Source organism: Globicephala melas, chromosome 15 (assembly GCF_963455315.2).
Source record: "Globicephala melas chromosome 15, mGloMel1.2, whole genome shotgun sequence".
Classification (NCBI taxonomy): domain Eukaryota; kingdom Metazoa; phylum Chordata; class Mammalia; order Artiodactyla; family Delphinidae; genus Globicephala; species Globicephala melas.
In genome coordinates this window covers 29,222,345-29,237,971 of record NC_083328.1, presented here as the reverse complement: position 1 = coordinate 29,237,971, position 15,627 = coordinate 29,222,345, and the positions used below count along the sequence as shown (strand labels likewise).

The window sequence follows — 15,627 nt, the reverse complement described above, 5'->3', positions numbered from 1 at the left end:
TAGCTATCAATTTTACATTTAGTAGTGTATATATGTCCATGCCACTCTCTCACTTCATCCCAGCTTACCCTTCCCCCTCCCCGTGTCAAGTCCATTCTCTACGTCTGCGTCTTTATTCCTGTCTTGCCCCTAGGTTCATCAGAACCTTTTTCCTTTTTTTTTTGATTCCATATATGTGTTAGCATATGGTATTTGTTTTTCTCTTTCTGACTTACTTCACTCTGTATGACAGACTCTAGGTCCATCCACCTCACTACAAATAACTCAATTTCGTTTCTTATTATGGCTGAGTAATATTCCATTGTATATATGTGCAAATGGGCAATTTCAACTCAGTCTGAAAGGTGTCATTAATGGGGTAAGCAGAGTCATGATCAAAATATTCAACATGGCATGGCCACTATCCTGTCAGAATGGACAGTGGTGCAGGGTGCCCCCAGCTGCCCCTGCTATTCCAGGTGCTAATCCTTTAGTTATGAGGGCAGGGTATCCACAAGGCTCTTGGCTATTTCGTGACATTTTAGCAAACCCAAGAGGTGGGCACAACAGCTGGCCACCAGGCTGGGGTAGACACGGGGGCACTTGGGGCTGACAGGAGGGGCACCTAGCTCAGAGTAGGGGATGGTTCTTAGTGATGAGGATGAAGATCTAAAGGACATGGGGTTTCTTTTGCAGGTGATGAAAACATTCTGGAATTAGACAGTAATGATGGTTGCACAACCTTTGGAATATACCAAAGGCCACTGAATTGTAGCCTTTAAAGTGGTAAATGCTATGGTATATGAATATCTCAATTAAAAATAAATGAATTTTTAAAAAATACTTTAAGATCAGGTTAAATTAGGAGTTTGGGATTAACATATACACACTACTATATATAAAATAGATAACTAATAAGGACCTATTGTATAGCACAGGGAACTGTACTCAATATTTTGTAATAACCTATAAGGGAAAAGAATCTGAAAAAGAATATACATATATATATACACACACACATATACACACACACACATATATAGTATAACTGAATCACTTTGCTTTACACCTGAAACTAATACAACATTGTAAACCAACTATACTTCAATAAAATTTTTTTTAAATTTTGTAAAAAGGTAATAGGGATTTGGACACACACAAAAAATATTTTAAGATCTAAAGGACAAATTTAGGCAGCAGAGAGTGAAGCATATAAAAGGCCAGGGGATGAGCAGGAACACGGGGGCTCAGGGTAAGTGGGCTAGGATGGCCATGTACAGCCCGACCCCCAAGGTCGGGCTACCGCAAACAGGCCCCTCAATCAACTTCAAGAGGTTTGCGGAGAAAACTACAGCATTAGAAATTCCAACTCAAAGCTTCTTGCGCCTCTGGAAAGCCTAGTAGAAATGCTATTGTTGGAGTATTGTTGTTTCTTCCCCATTGTCCTTGAGGGGTGGTGATGGGGGTGCTGCAAACTCAAGGTACTTAGAGGGCTGAGCTGGGGTAGGAAATAAGTCAGCTCGTCGGGTGAGAGCTGGGGCTCACCCTGAAGGGACAGGTCCACCCTTCCAAATCTAACAGCCATTCACAAGAAGTCAGCAATCCAGAGTAAAGTTAAAAAAAAAGATTTAATTGCATATTACTAAGTGAAAGAAGCCACTCTGAAAAAGCTGCATACTGTATGATTCCAACTATATGCCATTCTAGAAAAGGCAAAACTATGGTGGCAGTAAAAAGATCAGGGATTAGGGTGGAGGGAGGGAGTGAACAGGTTTTTGGGGGGCAGTGAAACTATTCTGTATGATACTGTGATGGTGGATACATGTTATTATATTTGTCCAAACCACCAAGGTACACCACCAAGAGTGAACCCTAATGTAAACTATGGACTTTGGGTGATGGTGACGTGTCAATGTAGGTTCATCAATTGTAGCAAATGTTTCCTCTGGCAGGGGATGTTGATAATGAGGGAAGCTATTTGTGGGAGGCGGGGAGGAGGGTATATGAGAAATCTCTGTACCTTCCCCTTAATTTTGCTATGAACTTCAAACTGTTCCAAAAAAATAAGGTCTAAAGTATTTTTTTAATACTTTAAAATATTTAAAAATATTTTAATTTAATGTTAAATATTTAAATGTAATATTTAAAAATAATACAACAAAAAATGTATCGAGGTGAAATTCACATCACATAAAATTAACCATTTTAAAGTGAAGAATTCAGTGGCATTTAATACTTCACACTGTCGTTCCAAAACATTTCCATCATTCCAAAGTAAAACCCCACACCAATTGGGCAGTTTCTCCCCATGTTTTCCTCTCCACAGCCCCTGGCAACCACCAATCTGCCTTCTGTCCCTGTGGCTCATCTATTCTGAGAAAGTCAGATTGCTAATGTGACCTGTTCCAGTATTTAAATATAAATTCACATTCATTTAAAATACCTCCATGGCCCAAGAGAGTACGTCTGAGGCTTGGAGTCAGTCGGCTGACTGTCCCTTTGCACTTCCTATTCTACAGTATTTTACGATCTGCGGGGGAGATACATCTGTACTATAATGCCAGAAAAAATAAGGATCCATTAACACGATCTCTGGCTGCTTCTGAGTCATTCTGGAAGCCTCCTTACTCCTGTAATGAGTCAGGAGTGAGTCATTGGCCGTGGAACACCCAAGGCTGAGCCCCTGTGTGAAGAGAATTTCCTTAGGGCTGGAGTAGGGCCAGACCCAGGCCTTTCCCCTTGGATTCCAACACGAATTTATTGAGCTGGTCTTTACTGAGGAAACGTCATTAGCGTCACTTGCCAGAACATATAGCTGAGACTTGTATCAACACCAAACCCCACTCCAATGAAGGTGAACACACACACACACACACACACACACACACACACACACACACACACACACACACACTCTCCCTACTTAATTCAGAAATAGACAACCTAGAAAAATTCGCCAAGTCACTCGGAGCACAGCAGAATCACGTTGCAGGACACTTTCACACCCATCTCAACACCTACTGAGTCAAATCTTCAGGGATGGAGACCCTGAAGTTTTGGCCCTTTGTTTGCTGAGTTCCTGAGGGATGCTGATGAAGTTGACATCTCCTGGGAACGCATGTCCCACAACCTGCATCTGGAACCCACCACCTTCAACCATCTCTGTCCAATCTCAGAAGTCCCAGCAGCTGGCAGAATTTGGACAAAGACCAATTTGAGCCAAGATCCCATGTGTGTCCCTGGAGTCCAGCCAGTCCAGGCCACCAGCATCTTTCACCCTGACCCCTCCACCAGCCCGTAACAGATCTCCCTGCTGCTGTTCTTCCCCTACAGGCCACCTGGCAGTCACGGGCAGCTTTCTCAAGTGTCAATCAGATCATACCTCTCCCCTGCTCAAATCTCTCCAAAGATTGCCCATCAAAGCAGACAAAATTCCAAATTCCCATCAGAATTTTCAAAGCCCCCACATCCTTTCCCTAACAAATCTCCAAATGTCTCCTCTCCTATTGTCCCACTTTCTACACCCTAGCCTGGTTCCAACAATCCCTAGAATATGCTCCCACCTCAGGGCCTTTGCACCTGCTGTTTCCTCTGCCAGAAGTCTCTTCCTGTGCATCTTCCCGTGCCTGGCTCCTCCTCCATATTTGGGTCTCAGACCAAATAATGCACCTCCTCAGGCCTCCTCTGACCCTCCCCTAGAATCTAAAGGGGCCTCAGCCCTGGCCGCCTTTTTCATGGCACTTACCACTCTCTGATGTCACTTTGTTTAGATATTTGCTTATGTGTTCACCATCTCTCCGTGACAGGAGAAAGTCAGCTCCATGAAGGCAAGGACCAGGCCTGTCTGGTTTTCTCTGGGGCCCTTAGAACAGTGTTTGGCACGCAAAGGTCTTTGAAAGGTTTTGTTGACTTAATGAATAAACGAATGAGTGAAAGAATAAATCAGTGCTTCTCAAATGGAAGTGATTCAGGGTTCCCCACCAGCAACGTCTGGAAACATTTTTGGTTTTCACAACTAGGGGGCTGCTACTGGCATCTAGTGGGTAGAGGCCAGGATGCTGCTAAACATCCTACAGTGCACAGGACAGGCCTCCACAGCAAAGAATGTCCAGCCCCAAATGTCAATAGCATCAGCCCTGGAATAAATGATTGAGTGAGTTAAACGCTCCAGGTCCACACAGTCCAGCTGTGCTCCAATACTGAACATCAAGGAACCAACTTCTGACCAAAGTCTCCTTCTGGTCCCAAATGCCTTCCCCAATTGTGTGGGTCGTAGTTTAGAAGAAATCTCCCTTTGGTGACTTTACTGCTGGCGCTGCTTATGCAATCAATTTCATGGTAACAAGAAATATAAATAAGGGGAAGTGAAGCAGCTGGAGATGTAAGGGGTTAATTTCAAAACATGTAATCCCTCACCCTAATCAAAGAGAACTGAAAAGAGGGAAGAGATATGGGAACATATGTATAACTGATTCACTTTGTTATAAAGCAGAAACTAACACACCATTGTAAAGCGATTATACCCCAATAAAGATGTTAAAAAAAAAAAAAAGAGAGAACTGAAATCTGTCTAGTTCCTTGATTCTGCGGATTATTTTCCTTGGTAATCATGAACCTTCCTTAAATTTAAACCATCAGCCATTGGTGAGACCTGCTTATGTGTCATTATTTCTATATTTTAAAAATAGATTTTAGAGTGGGAAGAGGGGCAGCATGACTTGTTGCCCAAAGTCACTGGGGACAGGGGTCTGGGCGACGGATCCAGAGGCAATCAGACTTATCAAGGCAATCAGACTTCCTAACAACAAAGAAAAACCAAAATTATTCTTATCTGTGTGTTGTAGCACAGTGTGTGTGTGTGTGTGTGTGTGTAGCAATTAGAGATGTGCTTGTGTTGATTTCTGGGAATAATGGACGGCCACCAAGGTGCATCTGTACCATCACCTGCCCCCCTCCTTCCTTGGCCCCCGCCCCACCAGCTTCTCTTGGGTCAAACACAGAGGTCTCAGACCTCTGAGTTCCCTCAAATGCAAATTTAATTTCTCCAAATCCAAACCCCAGAGAGAGCAAGAGAATAATCTAAATCAGGGTTCTCAACCGGGGGCAATTTTGCCCCTAGGGGACTTCACTTGGCAATGTCTGGAGTCTTCTTTGGTTGTCACGACTGTAGAAGGCAGTGTCACTGGCTTCTAGTAGGTGAAGTCCAGGGATGCTGCTGAGGTCCTACAATACACAGGACAGCCCCCACAAAGAATCACCCAGCGCCATGTATCACAGTGCCGAGGGTTGAGAAAGCCTGATCTAAAGAGTGGGCAATTCCACATTCTCACGTACACAAGGAAAATATAAAGTACTCCTCAGAGGAAGCACACGACGGAAGGCCTGAGAATGCCGTTCCCAGGGCAGAGCCTGTCCCCAAGCATCCCTCCCTGCATGAGCATCTGTGCCCCTAAGCACAGCATAACCTAAGATGCAACTCCAGAGCCAGATCTAAGGGTTCAAATCCCCACCCCACAATTTCACAACTGTGTGACGTCGGGCCAATCCCTCAACTCTTTCCCTCAATTTCTTTCATCTTGAAATTGATAAAAATCATAGTATCGACTTCATAGGTTTGTAATACAGCTTAAATGAATTTTATGAGTAAAACACTGAGAACAGTGCCTGCGCCTAGTAAGTGCTAGGTGAGTAAGTGTTTGCTATTGTTTTTCATTCAATCTAACTTCCCCTAAAAAGCAGCCAACAATTTCATCTGCAGCTCATTTTGAGGAACAGCTCTGGTATCCAACATGGGAAGATGAATGGACGGTGGGTGACTTCCTGAAAGACAAAATGTTATTCTACTTGACAGGCTAGATGGGGATTTGCAGGGGCAGTTTTGATTCTATGTGATTTCTGCCTTGGGTCCTGGCCCCACTAACATGTGACTCCCAGTGGCACCTGACACCAGAGAGTGGCATTCCCCTCAATTTAATGCCCACTGTGCTGAATGAGGACCAACCATGGAACACTGACCAAACCCTGCCAATACACCAGCCCTGACAACTGAGACCAAAATCAGATCCAATAACTCTGCCTGGGGCAAGAGGACATCATCCTACTTTGGGTGGGAAGCCATTGGAAACCACGACCTTTGGGTCCAAATGAATTTTGTGAAGACAGTGCCTTGAAAGCATAAACCAATCTTTCCATATGAGGGACAGTCTCCAGCTCCAGGGACAACCCCAGTGTGATGTCCTGTTGCAACTGAGGACATGCCTCTGCCCCAGCCCTGCCCACACAGTCAAGACACTGAAGTACACTTATGATAGCAAGTCCCATTTATGAAGGACATACAAGGTGTCAGGGGTCCCGCTGGATTCGTTACATACATTCGTCACCCAATTGAGCCCTCTGACGGAGCTAACATCATTCACATTTTACAGATGAGAAAATGGGGGATCCGGAGGTGCCCTGATTGGTTCAAGGTCACTGTGAGTGAAGGGTTAACATCAGGACTGCCCGCCTGGGAATGATCTGGGTCTCCCATGGCAGTGTCCAATGTGCCTGCTTGTGGTGTGGAACTGCCCCTGGGTTGGAGGATCTGTGAGCTGGCAAGCAGGCCTTGGACCTCGGTGAACAGAATCCTAGAAAAGGTTGGCAGGAAACAGAACTGAAGCTTCTATGCCTCAAGGTGACCCACAGTCTCTGGCTCTTGTCCCTGATAGCCCAACAGAGCCCCCGTAGTGACAGAGCACAAGCAGCTGTGTGTGTGGGTAGCCGCTGAGTCCCTCGATGAGATGAAGATGCTGTGTCTCTGCCTCGTAACCTTCTAGAGACCCAAGTAAACAGGTGTATATGAAAGCCTGTTTGTGTCTGGTGAGGCTGTCTGCCAATCTAACCCACAACCGCCGTTAGTTGGCTGGGGAATGGCGGAACCAAGATCCAAACCTGGGTCTGTCTGACCTCGAGTCCAGGCTTCTCCTGCTCCTCAAGGCAGCTGGAAGCCCAGAGTACTCACTAAAAGTTGGTCTGTAACACAGCATGGCTAAAACACAGAGTTACCATTTGGCCAAGCAGTTTTGATTCTAGGTTGATGCCCAAGAGAACTGAAAACATATGTTCATACATAAACTTGTACGTGGATGTTCACAGCAGTGTTATTCACAAGAACCAAAAAGCAGAACCGACTCCAATGCCCATCAACTTACGAAGGATAAGAAAAATGTACTCTATCCATACAATGAAATATTATTCAGCAGTAATAAGTAATGAAGTACATGCCAAAACATGGATGAACCTTGAAAACATTATGCCCAGTGAAAAAAGCCAGATGAAAGGCCACACACTGTATGATCCCATTTACATGAAATGTCCAGAATAAGCCAATTCAAAGGAACAGAAAGTAGATTAGTGGTTTCCAGAGGCTTGGAAGAGAAATGGGAAATGACAGCTTAATGGGTACAGGGCTTCCATCTGGGGTGATCAAAAATTCTGAAACTAGACAGTGACGATGATTGCACAACCTTGTGAATAGACTAAAAACCACACTGAATTGCATATCTTAAAGTGTGAATTTATGATATGTGAATTATATTTCAGTAAAAACATACACTCACACATACAATATGACACCAAAAGCAAAGACAACAAAAGTAAAAATAGAGAAATGGAACTATATAAAATTTAGAAACTTCTGTGCATCAAAGGACACCATCAACAGAGTGGAAAGGCAACCCATGAAATGGGAGAAAATACTTGCAAATCATACATTTCATAAGGGCTTAATATCCAGAATATATAAAGAACTTCTACAACTGAACAACAACAAAAAATCCAATAACCTGATTAAAAACTAGGCAAAGGACTTTGGATAGACATTTCTCCTAAGATGATACACAAATGGCAAAGATGCACATGAAAAGATGCTCAACATCACTAATCACTCGGGAAATGCAATCAAGTCCACAATGAGATACCACCTCACATCCATCAAGATGGATACTCTGAAAAAACAGAAAGTAACAATTGTTGGTGAGGATGGAGAGAAATTGGAACCCTGTGCATTGCTTTTGGGATTGTAAAATGGTTCAATTGTTATGGAAAATAGTATGAAAGTTCCTCAAAAAATTAAAACTAGGGACTTCCCTGGTGGTCAAAGACTCTGAGCTCCCACTGCAGGGGGTGTGGGTTCAGTCCCTGGTCAGGGAACGAGGATCCCACATGCCACTTGGTGCAGTCAAAAAGTAAAAAAAAAAAAAAAAAAGAAAGAAAGAAAGAAAGAAAAAATTAGAACTAGAATTATCATATGACCCAACAGTTCCACTTCTGGGTATATATCAAGAATTGAAAGCAGGGTCTTTAAGAGATAATTGCATATCTATATTCATTGCAGTACTATTTGCAAGGGCTAAAACGTGGAAGCAACCCAAGTGTCCATTAACAGACGAATCGATGAACAAAGTGTGGTCTATACACACAATGGAATATTTTTCAGTCTTTAAAAGGAAGAAAATTCTGATACGTGATACAACATGATGAACCTTGAGAATATTATGTTAAGTGAAAAAAGCCAGTCACAAAAAGACATATTCTCTAAGATTCCATTTACATGAAGTATCTAAATTTGTCAAGTTTAGAGAGACAGAAAGAAGAATGATGGTTGCCAGGGGCTGAGGGGAGGGGGGATGGAGAGGTGGTGTTTAATGGCGACAGAGGTTCAGATTTGCAAGACGAAAAAGTTCTGGAGATCTGTTTTACAATAACATGAATATATTTAACACTACTGAACACTTAAAAAAATGGTTAAAATGACAAACTTTATGTTGTGGGGATTTTTTTTCTATGATAAGAAAAGGTAAAAAAGAAAAAAAAAGTAGCACACTGGGGAAAAACACAGGCAGCATACCTAACATTTCCTCTACCTGCTATGGACTCACATCCTTCACTGATTCTGCAAGGTGCTCTCCCCACCACACTGCACTTCACTGACCTGGAACCAGGGACAGGAAGGGAAGGGACCAGGTCTCTATCCCCAGGGCTTAGCTAGCACCTGTACACAGATGCTGGGTAAATATGTACTGAACAAATTGTATAGTCACCACGTGGGGAGGTCAGGATGGTACAAGTACCCCCATTATACAGGTGGGTCGAGGCTCAACAAGGCAAGGTGAACACTGTCCAAAATCACAAAGCCAGCAAGTGGTAAAGGAAGAAGTGGCCCTGAAATCCCAGACTCTTGTTATAGGGCCCCTTCCATCACTTCACCTCCCTTCAAAGTCAACCTGGAATCCATTTCAACATGGAATTGACAAATAACAATTCTCACCTGATACTAGTGATTCTTGTTTGGATCATGGATCCATTTGACAATGTAATTAAAGTTTGAGTCCTTTTCCTAAAGCAGCACACATGTGAAACTTAGATAATAGTTTACACAGGGTTCCTGAACCCTGTTAAGCCCATATATAGACCCCAGTTAAGAACGTCCTTTCCATCCTGCTATCTGGGTGACTTCATTTATGCTCAGGATTTAGAGCCATCCCTATATTCTTCTTGAGCATCAGAATCAACTAGAGATGCCCATCCCCTGTGAATCTGGTTACGCAGGTCCAGGTCTGGACCAGAAATCTGCATTAGGCACAGAGGATTCTGGGATGGGCAGCTCTCAAACACACACACAGCCATGAGCTGCTGCCTCCCCGATCTCTGCATTCAGCCCAGATGACGCCCCCAGAGCTCCCAGCCTCTCTTCCCTGCTGCCCATCACACCTGGCCATTAGAACATTCTACCACAACCCAATGAAGATGACTCTGGGCTCAATGTCTTTCCCCCATAAGTGCTCCTTCACCTGGGTCACTAGGCCAGAGGCCTGGGCATCACCCTTGACTATTCCCATCCGCAGCCCACATCTTGATCATCACCGAGGCTGGCTGATTCTGCCTCTTCTGTGCCTCTGGGCCCCTCCACTTCCCTCCATCACCCCTGCCCGTGCCCTGGCCCAAGCTCCCAGCTTCTGCTTTGCGATTCCTTCTGCTCTTACAATCCACTGTCTATTGTGTAATTCTGATCATGTCACTGCATTGTGAAAATTCCAACTCTAGAATTGCACTGTCCAGTATAGTAGCCACATGTGGCTATTAAAATTAAATATCCAAATGTCTGTCCCTCAGTCACACTAGCCACATATCAAGTGTTCACCAGCCACAGTGGCTGGTGGCTACCACACCAGAGAGCACAGATGTAGTACATTCCCATATGTTGTAATGGACAGTGCAACTCCAGAACTTCCCTTGTAAGCCCTTCCGGTGTGGCCCCAGCCTCTGCTCAGACTACTCTCCACTAAAGCAGTCTCAGCTCCCTAAACTCATGACCTCACCTCTAAGCCTTTGCATGTGTCCCCCCCTCGCTCCTCCCCCGCTTAGTTAACTCCTACCCATCCTTCAGGTCTCAGCTTAGCTGTCACTTCCTCCCCTGACCAGCATAAGTGCCCAAGCTTTTGCCAATCACAGCATTTAAAACACTGAATCAGGGCTTCCCTGGTGGCGCAGTGGTTGAGAGTCCACCTGCCGATGCAGGGGACACGGGTTCGTGCCCCGGTCCAGGAAGATCCCACATGCCGCAGAGGGGCTGGGCCCGTGAGCCATGGCTGCTGAGCCTGCGCGTCCGGAGCCTGTGCTCCGCAACGGGAGAGGCCACAACAGTGAGAGGTCCGCGTACCGCAAAAAAAAAACAAAAAACCCCACTGAATCATAACAGCCATGGGCATGCTTACACCCCACATCCCCACACCGACAGTTTGCAACCCGGGGCGAGTCTGCCTCCCAGGGAATGTTTGGCAGTGTCTGCAGACTCTACTGGTGGGATACTACTGGGCATCTGGTCAGTAAAGGCCATGGCTTTACTGCTAAATATCCTACAATGCACAGGACAGCCCCCACAGCAAAGAGGTATCTGGCCCCAAATGTCAGCAGTGTCGAGGGTGACCATCCCTGCTCCAGACCAGGCGACTCCACAGAGGCAGGGGGTGTGTCCTGTATACTGTATATCCCCAGCCACCAGCCCAGGGGGGCATACAGAAGGAGCTCAATAAAGACTGAACATATAATGCAGTTAGATGTTCTAGAAGATTCCCCAGCATTCCAGTTCTCTTATTGTGTCTTTTCTTAAAAACAATCATTGGCCATTATGATAAGCTCAATAATGGCCCCTCAATCCAGGGTCCTAATCCCTGGAAGCTGTGAATGTTACCACATACTGAAAAAGGTCTTTGCAGGTGTGATTAAACTAAGGCTCTTCAAATGGGGAGATTACCCTGGATTACCCAGGTGGGCTGTAAATGCAATCACAAGTAACCCTGTAAGAGGAAGGCAGAGGGAGATTTCACACAGAGGAAAAGGCGATATGAAATGGAACAGAGAAAGACTGGAAGATGCTACACTGCTGGCCTTGAGGGGCAGAGGAAGGGGCCACCAGAAGCTGGAAAAAGCAAAGAATAGATTTTCCCCAAGAACCTCCAGAAGGAGTGTTGTCCTGCAGACACTTTGGTCTCAGCCTAGTGAAACTGATTTTGGACTTCTAGCCTCCAGAACTGTGAGAGAATAAATCTCTGTTGTTTTAAGCCAACACTATGTCTGGCTGGCTGGAGCTGAAGCAGGGATAAGAATAAAAATTCAAGCCCTTGTCCACCTCTCCAGCCTCCTGCCAACCCCTGTCTTCTCCCCCACTACCCTTCAGACACAGTGGCTTTTCTCTGACCTTCCAAACACAGCCTGGGGCCCTTGAACCTGCTGTTCCTTCTGCATGGAAGGCTTCCTGCAGAGTCTCCCATGCATGGCTGGCTGCCTCTCATCATTCAGGTCCCAGCCGAAACATCACCTCCTCAGAGAGGCCCTCCCTGGCTGCACTAAGGCAACTGGCCTCCCCCAATTACTTTCTCTTTCATCATCCGGTTGATTTTCTTCCCAACTCTTCTCACATTAATTATCTTGTTAATATCTTTGTTTGCCCGTTCAATGTTAGTTAGTCCCCTCCCTCCAAGACTGCAGGCTCCAGGAGGGCAGGACCTTGTCTGATCTGTCCAGGGTGTGTCCATTGCCCCATGCCTGGCACACACCAGGTGCTCAATACATTCTGAATGAATGAATGTGAATGAATGCATTTGCAGCTCTGGGGATGCTTGCCCAGTGCCCAGTCCCAGCATACCTGATCTTGGCTTTCCGAAACGCCAGTTCCTCTTCGTTGCCAAAATCCAGGGACACATCCTCAGTATCGTCCACCAGGGCCTGGGGGACACCAAAGGCGGGTGAAAGACCCTTACGCGGTTCACAGGCCCTTTGGCCCCAACCCTCTCTGCTGGCGGGACCCCTCCTCTTCTCCACCTTCGGCCCATTTGGGGTCCAGAGCAGGCCCAAGCCCCGGCTCCCGCATCCCTCCTCCTCCTCCCCGCTTCTCCCAGCGCTCCCGCAGGCTCCTGGCGTCCTCGCCACCACCCTCCCATCCCCACATCCCCGCGGCCCTACCTGCTTCATCCCTCCCAGAGCCCACCTGGAGCCCACAACCCAGCCTCCGGCTCCACCTCTCGCTGCGGAAGGGCTGGGATGCCCGGCGGGCAGCTGCGGCTAGAGGCGCGGTGGGGTCGGAACCTGAGGCCCTCGGTGCGGCCTCCGCTCTGGTCTCCGGTGGGGGCGGGGCGCGCGGGGCCCAGAGCGCAGTCGCGGGCTGGGGAGGTGGGCTCTGCTGCCCGGGCGGGGGCGGGGCTTGGGAGGGTCCCTCGGCCCCGGGCTCGCTGGGGACAGCGCCTAGGAAAGAAAGAGCTGGCGCCCAGTGGAAGGATGGAGGGCGAAGACAGAGCGGAGGCAGGGAGGGGACGACACGGGCTCAGAGGAGGACTTGGGAACCGAGACCAGTGATCCAGGGAGGAATAGAGCGGGTGGGTCAGTGAATGAGGTGGATGGTCCAGAGGTGTCGAATGAGCGAGTGAGAGGGTGAATGAATGAATGTCAGTGTTGGGAAGCCTCTTTCAGGGTTTGGAGAAAGTCAGTGTTTCCCAAAACTCTCGGATCCCAAGAATTCCCTAGGGCCATTATTAAAAGCAGTTTCCCAGGCCCAACCCTTCAGATTCATAAGGCCTGGAGTGGAGCCCGGGATTCTGCCTTTTAACAGGCGAATCTGCTGCAGCCTCAGCTTGGGTACCACTGCTGCCCACAGTTGACATCTGCATGCATCGTGGTGCCAGACACATATTGTGCACAAAATAATTTTCTTTTTTTTTTTTTTGCGGTACGCGGGCCTCTCACAGTTGTGGCCTCTCCCGCTGCGGAGCACAGGCTCCAGACGCACGGGCTCAGTGGCCATGGCTCATGGGCCCAGCTGCTCCGCGGCATGTAGGATCTTCCCGGACCGGGGCACGAACCCATGTCCCCTGCATCGGCAGGTGGACTCTCAACCACTGCGCCACCAGGGAAGCCCCCAAAATAATTTTTATTAGCAGTAATAGTAGTGTTTCTGGATGTAAAGGCCTTCCCAGGAAAGAAGGCTTGCCACCTGAAACTTTTTCCTGGCCCAGAACAAGTTCACTCCTCTCCTTTCTGCCCTCTCGTCCTCCTGGCCACTTACCCAGGGACAGAGGGCCTAGAGTCTAGATGCCAAGGCCCCTACTCCTGCCCTTTGCCCTCCTGCCACAGACAGTAAGTACCTGTTCCCCCATCCCTGGTGACCCAGAAAAGGACTAGTGGTCCACAAGCTCCTGAAACAATTAACCCACTGCTGGTCCCCACAGGGGTGGCCGCCTGGGGTATGCCCTGGAGGAAGGGTAGGGAGCAGAGCTGCAAGAATGTACCTAAGCTCTGAGCCCTGGTCAGGCACCCCACTCAATGCCCTAACCTGAACCCATGAAGGGTCTGCCAGGTTTTGTGGAGGGAAAGTGTTTTCTCCTGGGAATGCCATCTTCAGGAGTCAGGGGATCTGGGAGAAACCTGGGAGGCTGCAGCTCTAACAAGTGCTCAGGTGATGCTGATGGTGCAGGCCTCTGGACCACCCTTTGAACTGTAAGGATCTAAACCACCAAAGCCTGGCTTTCTAGAAAAGCCTATTGGCTCTTCCAGCTCAAAGTTGGCTCCAGGCACAAAAGAGTGTCACACTGAGAGACTGGGGTGCCCTAAGCTCCCCTCCCCCTCTGGGCCCCAGCTGCCTGCGAGGGGTAATAGGGGCGGGGTGAAAAAGGGCCACAGCAGAGGGCAGGTGGAGATGAGAAGCCGTTACAGAACATTTAGGGGCTTTTCCTCTCTGAGAATCACCAACTGTTGGTATCTGGCAAGTTGGGGCTTAGAGAGTCCCCAAGGGGGAGAGGAGGTAGGAAAGCCCCCTTGGAAGCCCCATTTGGGGACAAACTGTCATTCTCAGTCATGGGGTTGGGGGTACCTTCAGAAGAGCCTCAGCTCCCACCATGCGGAGGTCACATGCTCCTGAGCTGTACTCAGGGGGGCATAGGCTGAGGGTGCAGATGTTGGGGCCTAAAGCGGGGCCTCCAGGGGAAAGCGCCCTCCCTCCCCCATACACCTGGCTGAGCCTCTGTGGGCTCAGCCTGTGGAATGTGCGAGTGGGCAGAGCACCCGAGGATTCTGCAGGGAATTCATCATTGGCTTCGAAACCAGCTGCAGTGGTTTCACCTGGGGCTGCTGGTTAAATGCATATACCAGGGCCCCACTCTGGGCCTTCTGAAGCTCCAGGGCCAGGCCTGGGCATCTGCTTTTAATAAGGGCCCTGGGGAATCCTTGGGTTCAGAGACTTCCAGGAAACACTGACCTTCTCCCCTCACACTGGTGCCACTGAACATGGCCAATGAAACCTGCCTCGAGTCACCTCTGCTCGTCTTGGCCCAGGAGGGGCTTGGGGAACAGAGCTTTGAGAAGCAGCGCCATTTCTGATCCCTGCAGTGTGGCTTCCAGCCCTGAAGCCAGAACAACCCAAGGGCAGGGTCTCCAGGCTCAGGCAGCCACTGGCCTCTAGACGGCCCTCGGAGGTCAACTCTGGAGTCAGGCAGCCCCAGCTGCGAATGTGGCTCCACCATTCCCTGGCTGGATGGCCTTGGGCAGGGGGCTTCACCTCTCTGGTCTCGTCTCCACACCTGTAAAATGGGACTGCACGTCCCCTCACCTGGCAAGAATGATGTAAGGATTAGAGAAAACACATGTGAAAAGCTTGCCTCAGAGTAGGGGCTCAGAAATAGTGGCCCTGGTGACACTGGCTGTGGTCATCAGCAGAGGGGCTCGAGGTCCAAGGAACCCCTGTGGGCTGGGCAGCACACAGGACCTGAGCCTCAGGCCACAGTCATTCCTTCTGCTGAGGGACATCCACCTTCATGGGGGAACAGGAGCTGCACATTCAGTTCTGTTGGCCATTTCCCATATGTGTGTACCCGGCACTAAAGGCAGCTGGAATAGAGGACCATGCATGGCCCTCTCCCCCAGACAGGACCCCAGGAGCCCTGAACCAGAAGGCAGAGACTTGGATTGGACTAACATGGCTGAACACGGGAGCCCGGAGCATGGCTGGGGGGGCGGGAGGAGTCAGCCTGGCTGGACCACGCTGGCTTTCTGTGCCCAGACTTTCTGCTCTTTATCCTGCAGGACAAGGGCAGCTAGCACAGATGAAGTAGTAAGTAGGGG

At 48.3% G+C, this 15,627-nt stretch overlaps 1 protein-coding gene across 8 annotated transcripts in view; it reads right to left on the bottom strand.

Annotated features, from left to right (window-relative positions):
- TVP23A (trans-golgi network vesicle protein 23 homolog A) overlaps nt 1–12,643 on the bottom strand; it is a 35,052-nt gene extending 22,409 nt beyond the window's left edge. For all 8 annotated transcript variants that reach the window (XR_009558894.2, XR_009558895.2, XR_009558896.2 and 5 more), the window contains exons 1-2: nt 12,481–12,643; nt 12,164–12,243 (exon numbers count right to left, since the gene is read on the bottom strand). Coding sequence is in view for 2 of the 8 variants with exons in the window: in XM_060284201.1 (XP_060140184.1) it covers nt 12,164–12,243; nt 12,481–12,489 (89 nt within the window). In the remaining 6 variants the exon portion in view is untranslated. The remainder of the gene's footprint in view (nt 1–12,163; nt 12,244–12,480) is intronic.
- Between the last annotated feature and the right edge of the window lie 2,984 nt (nt 12,644–15,627).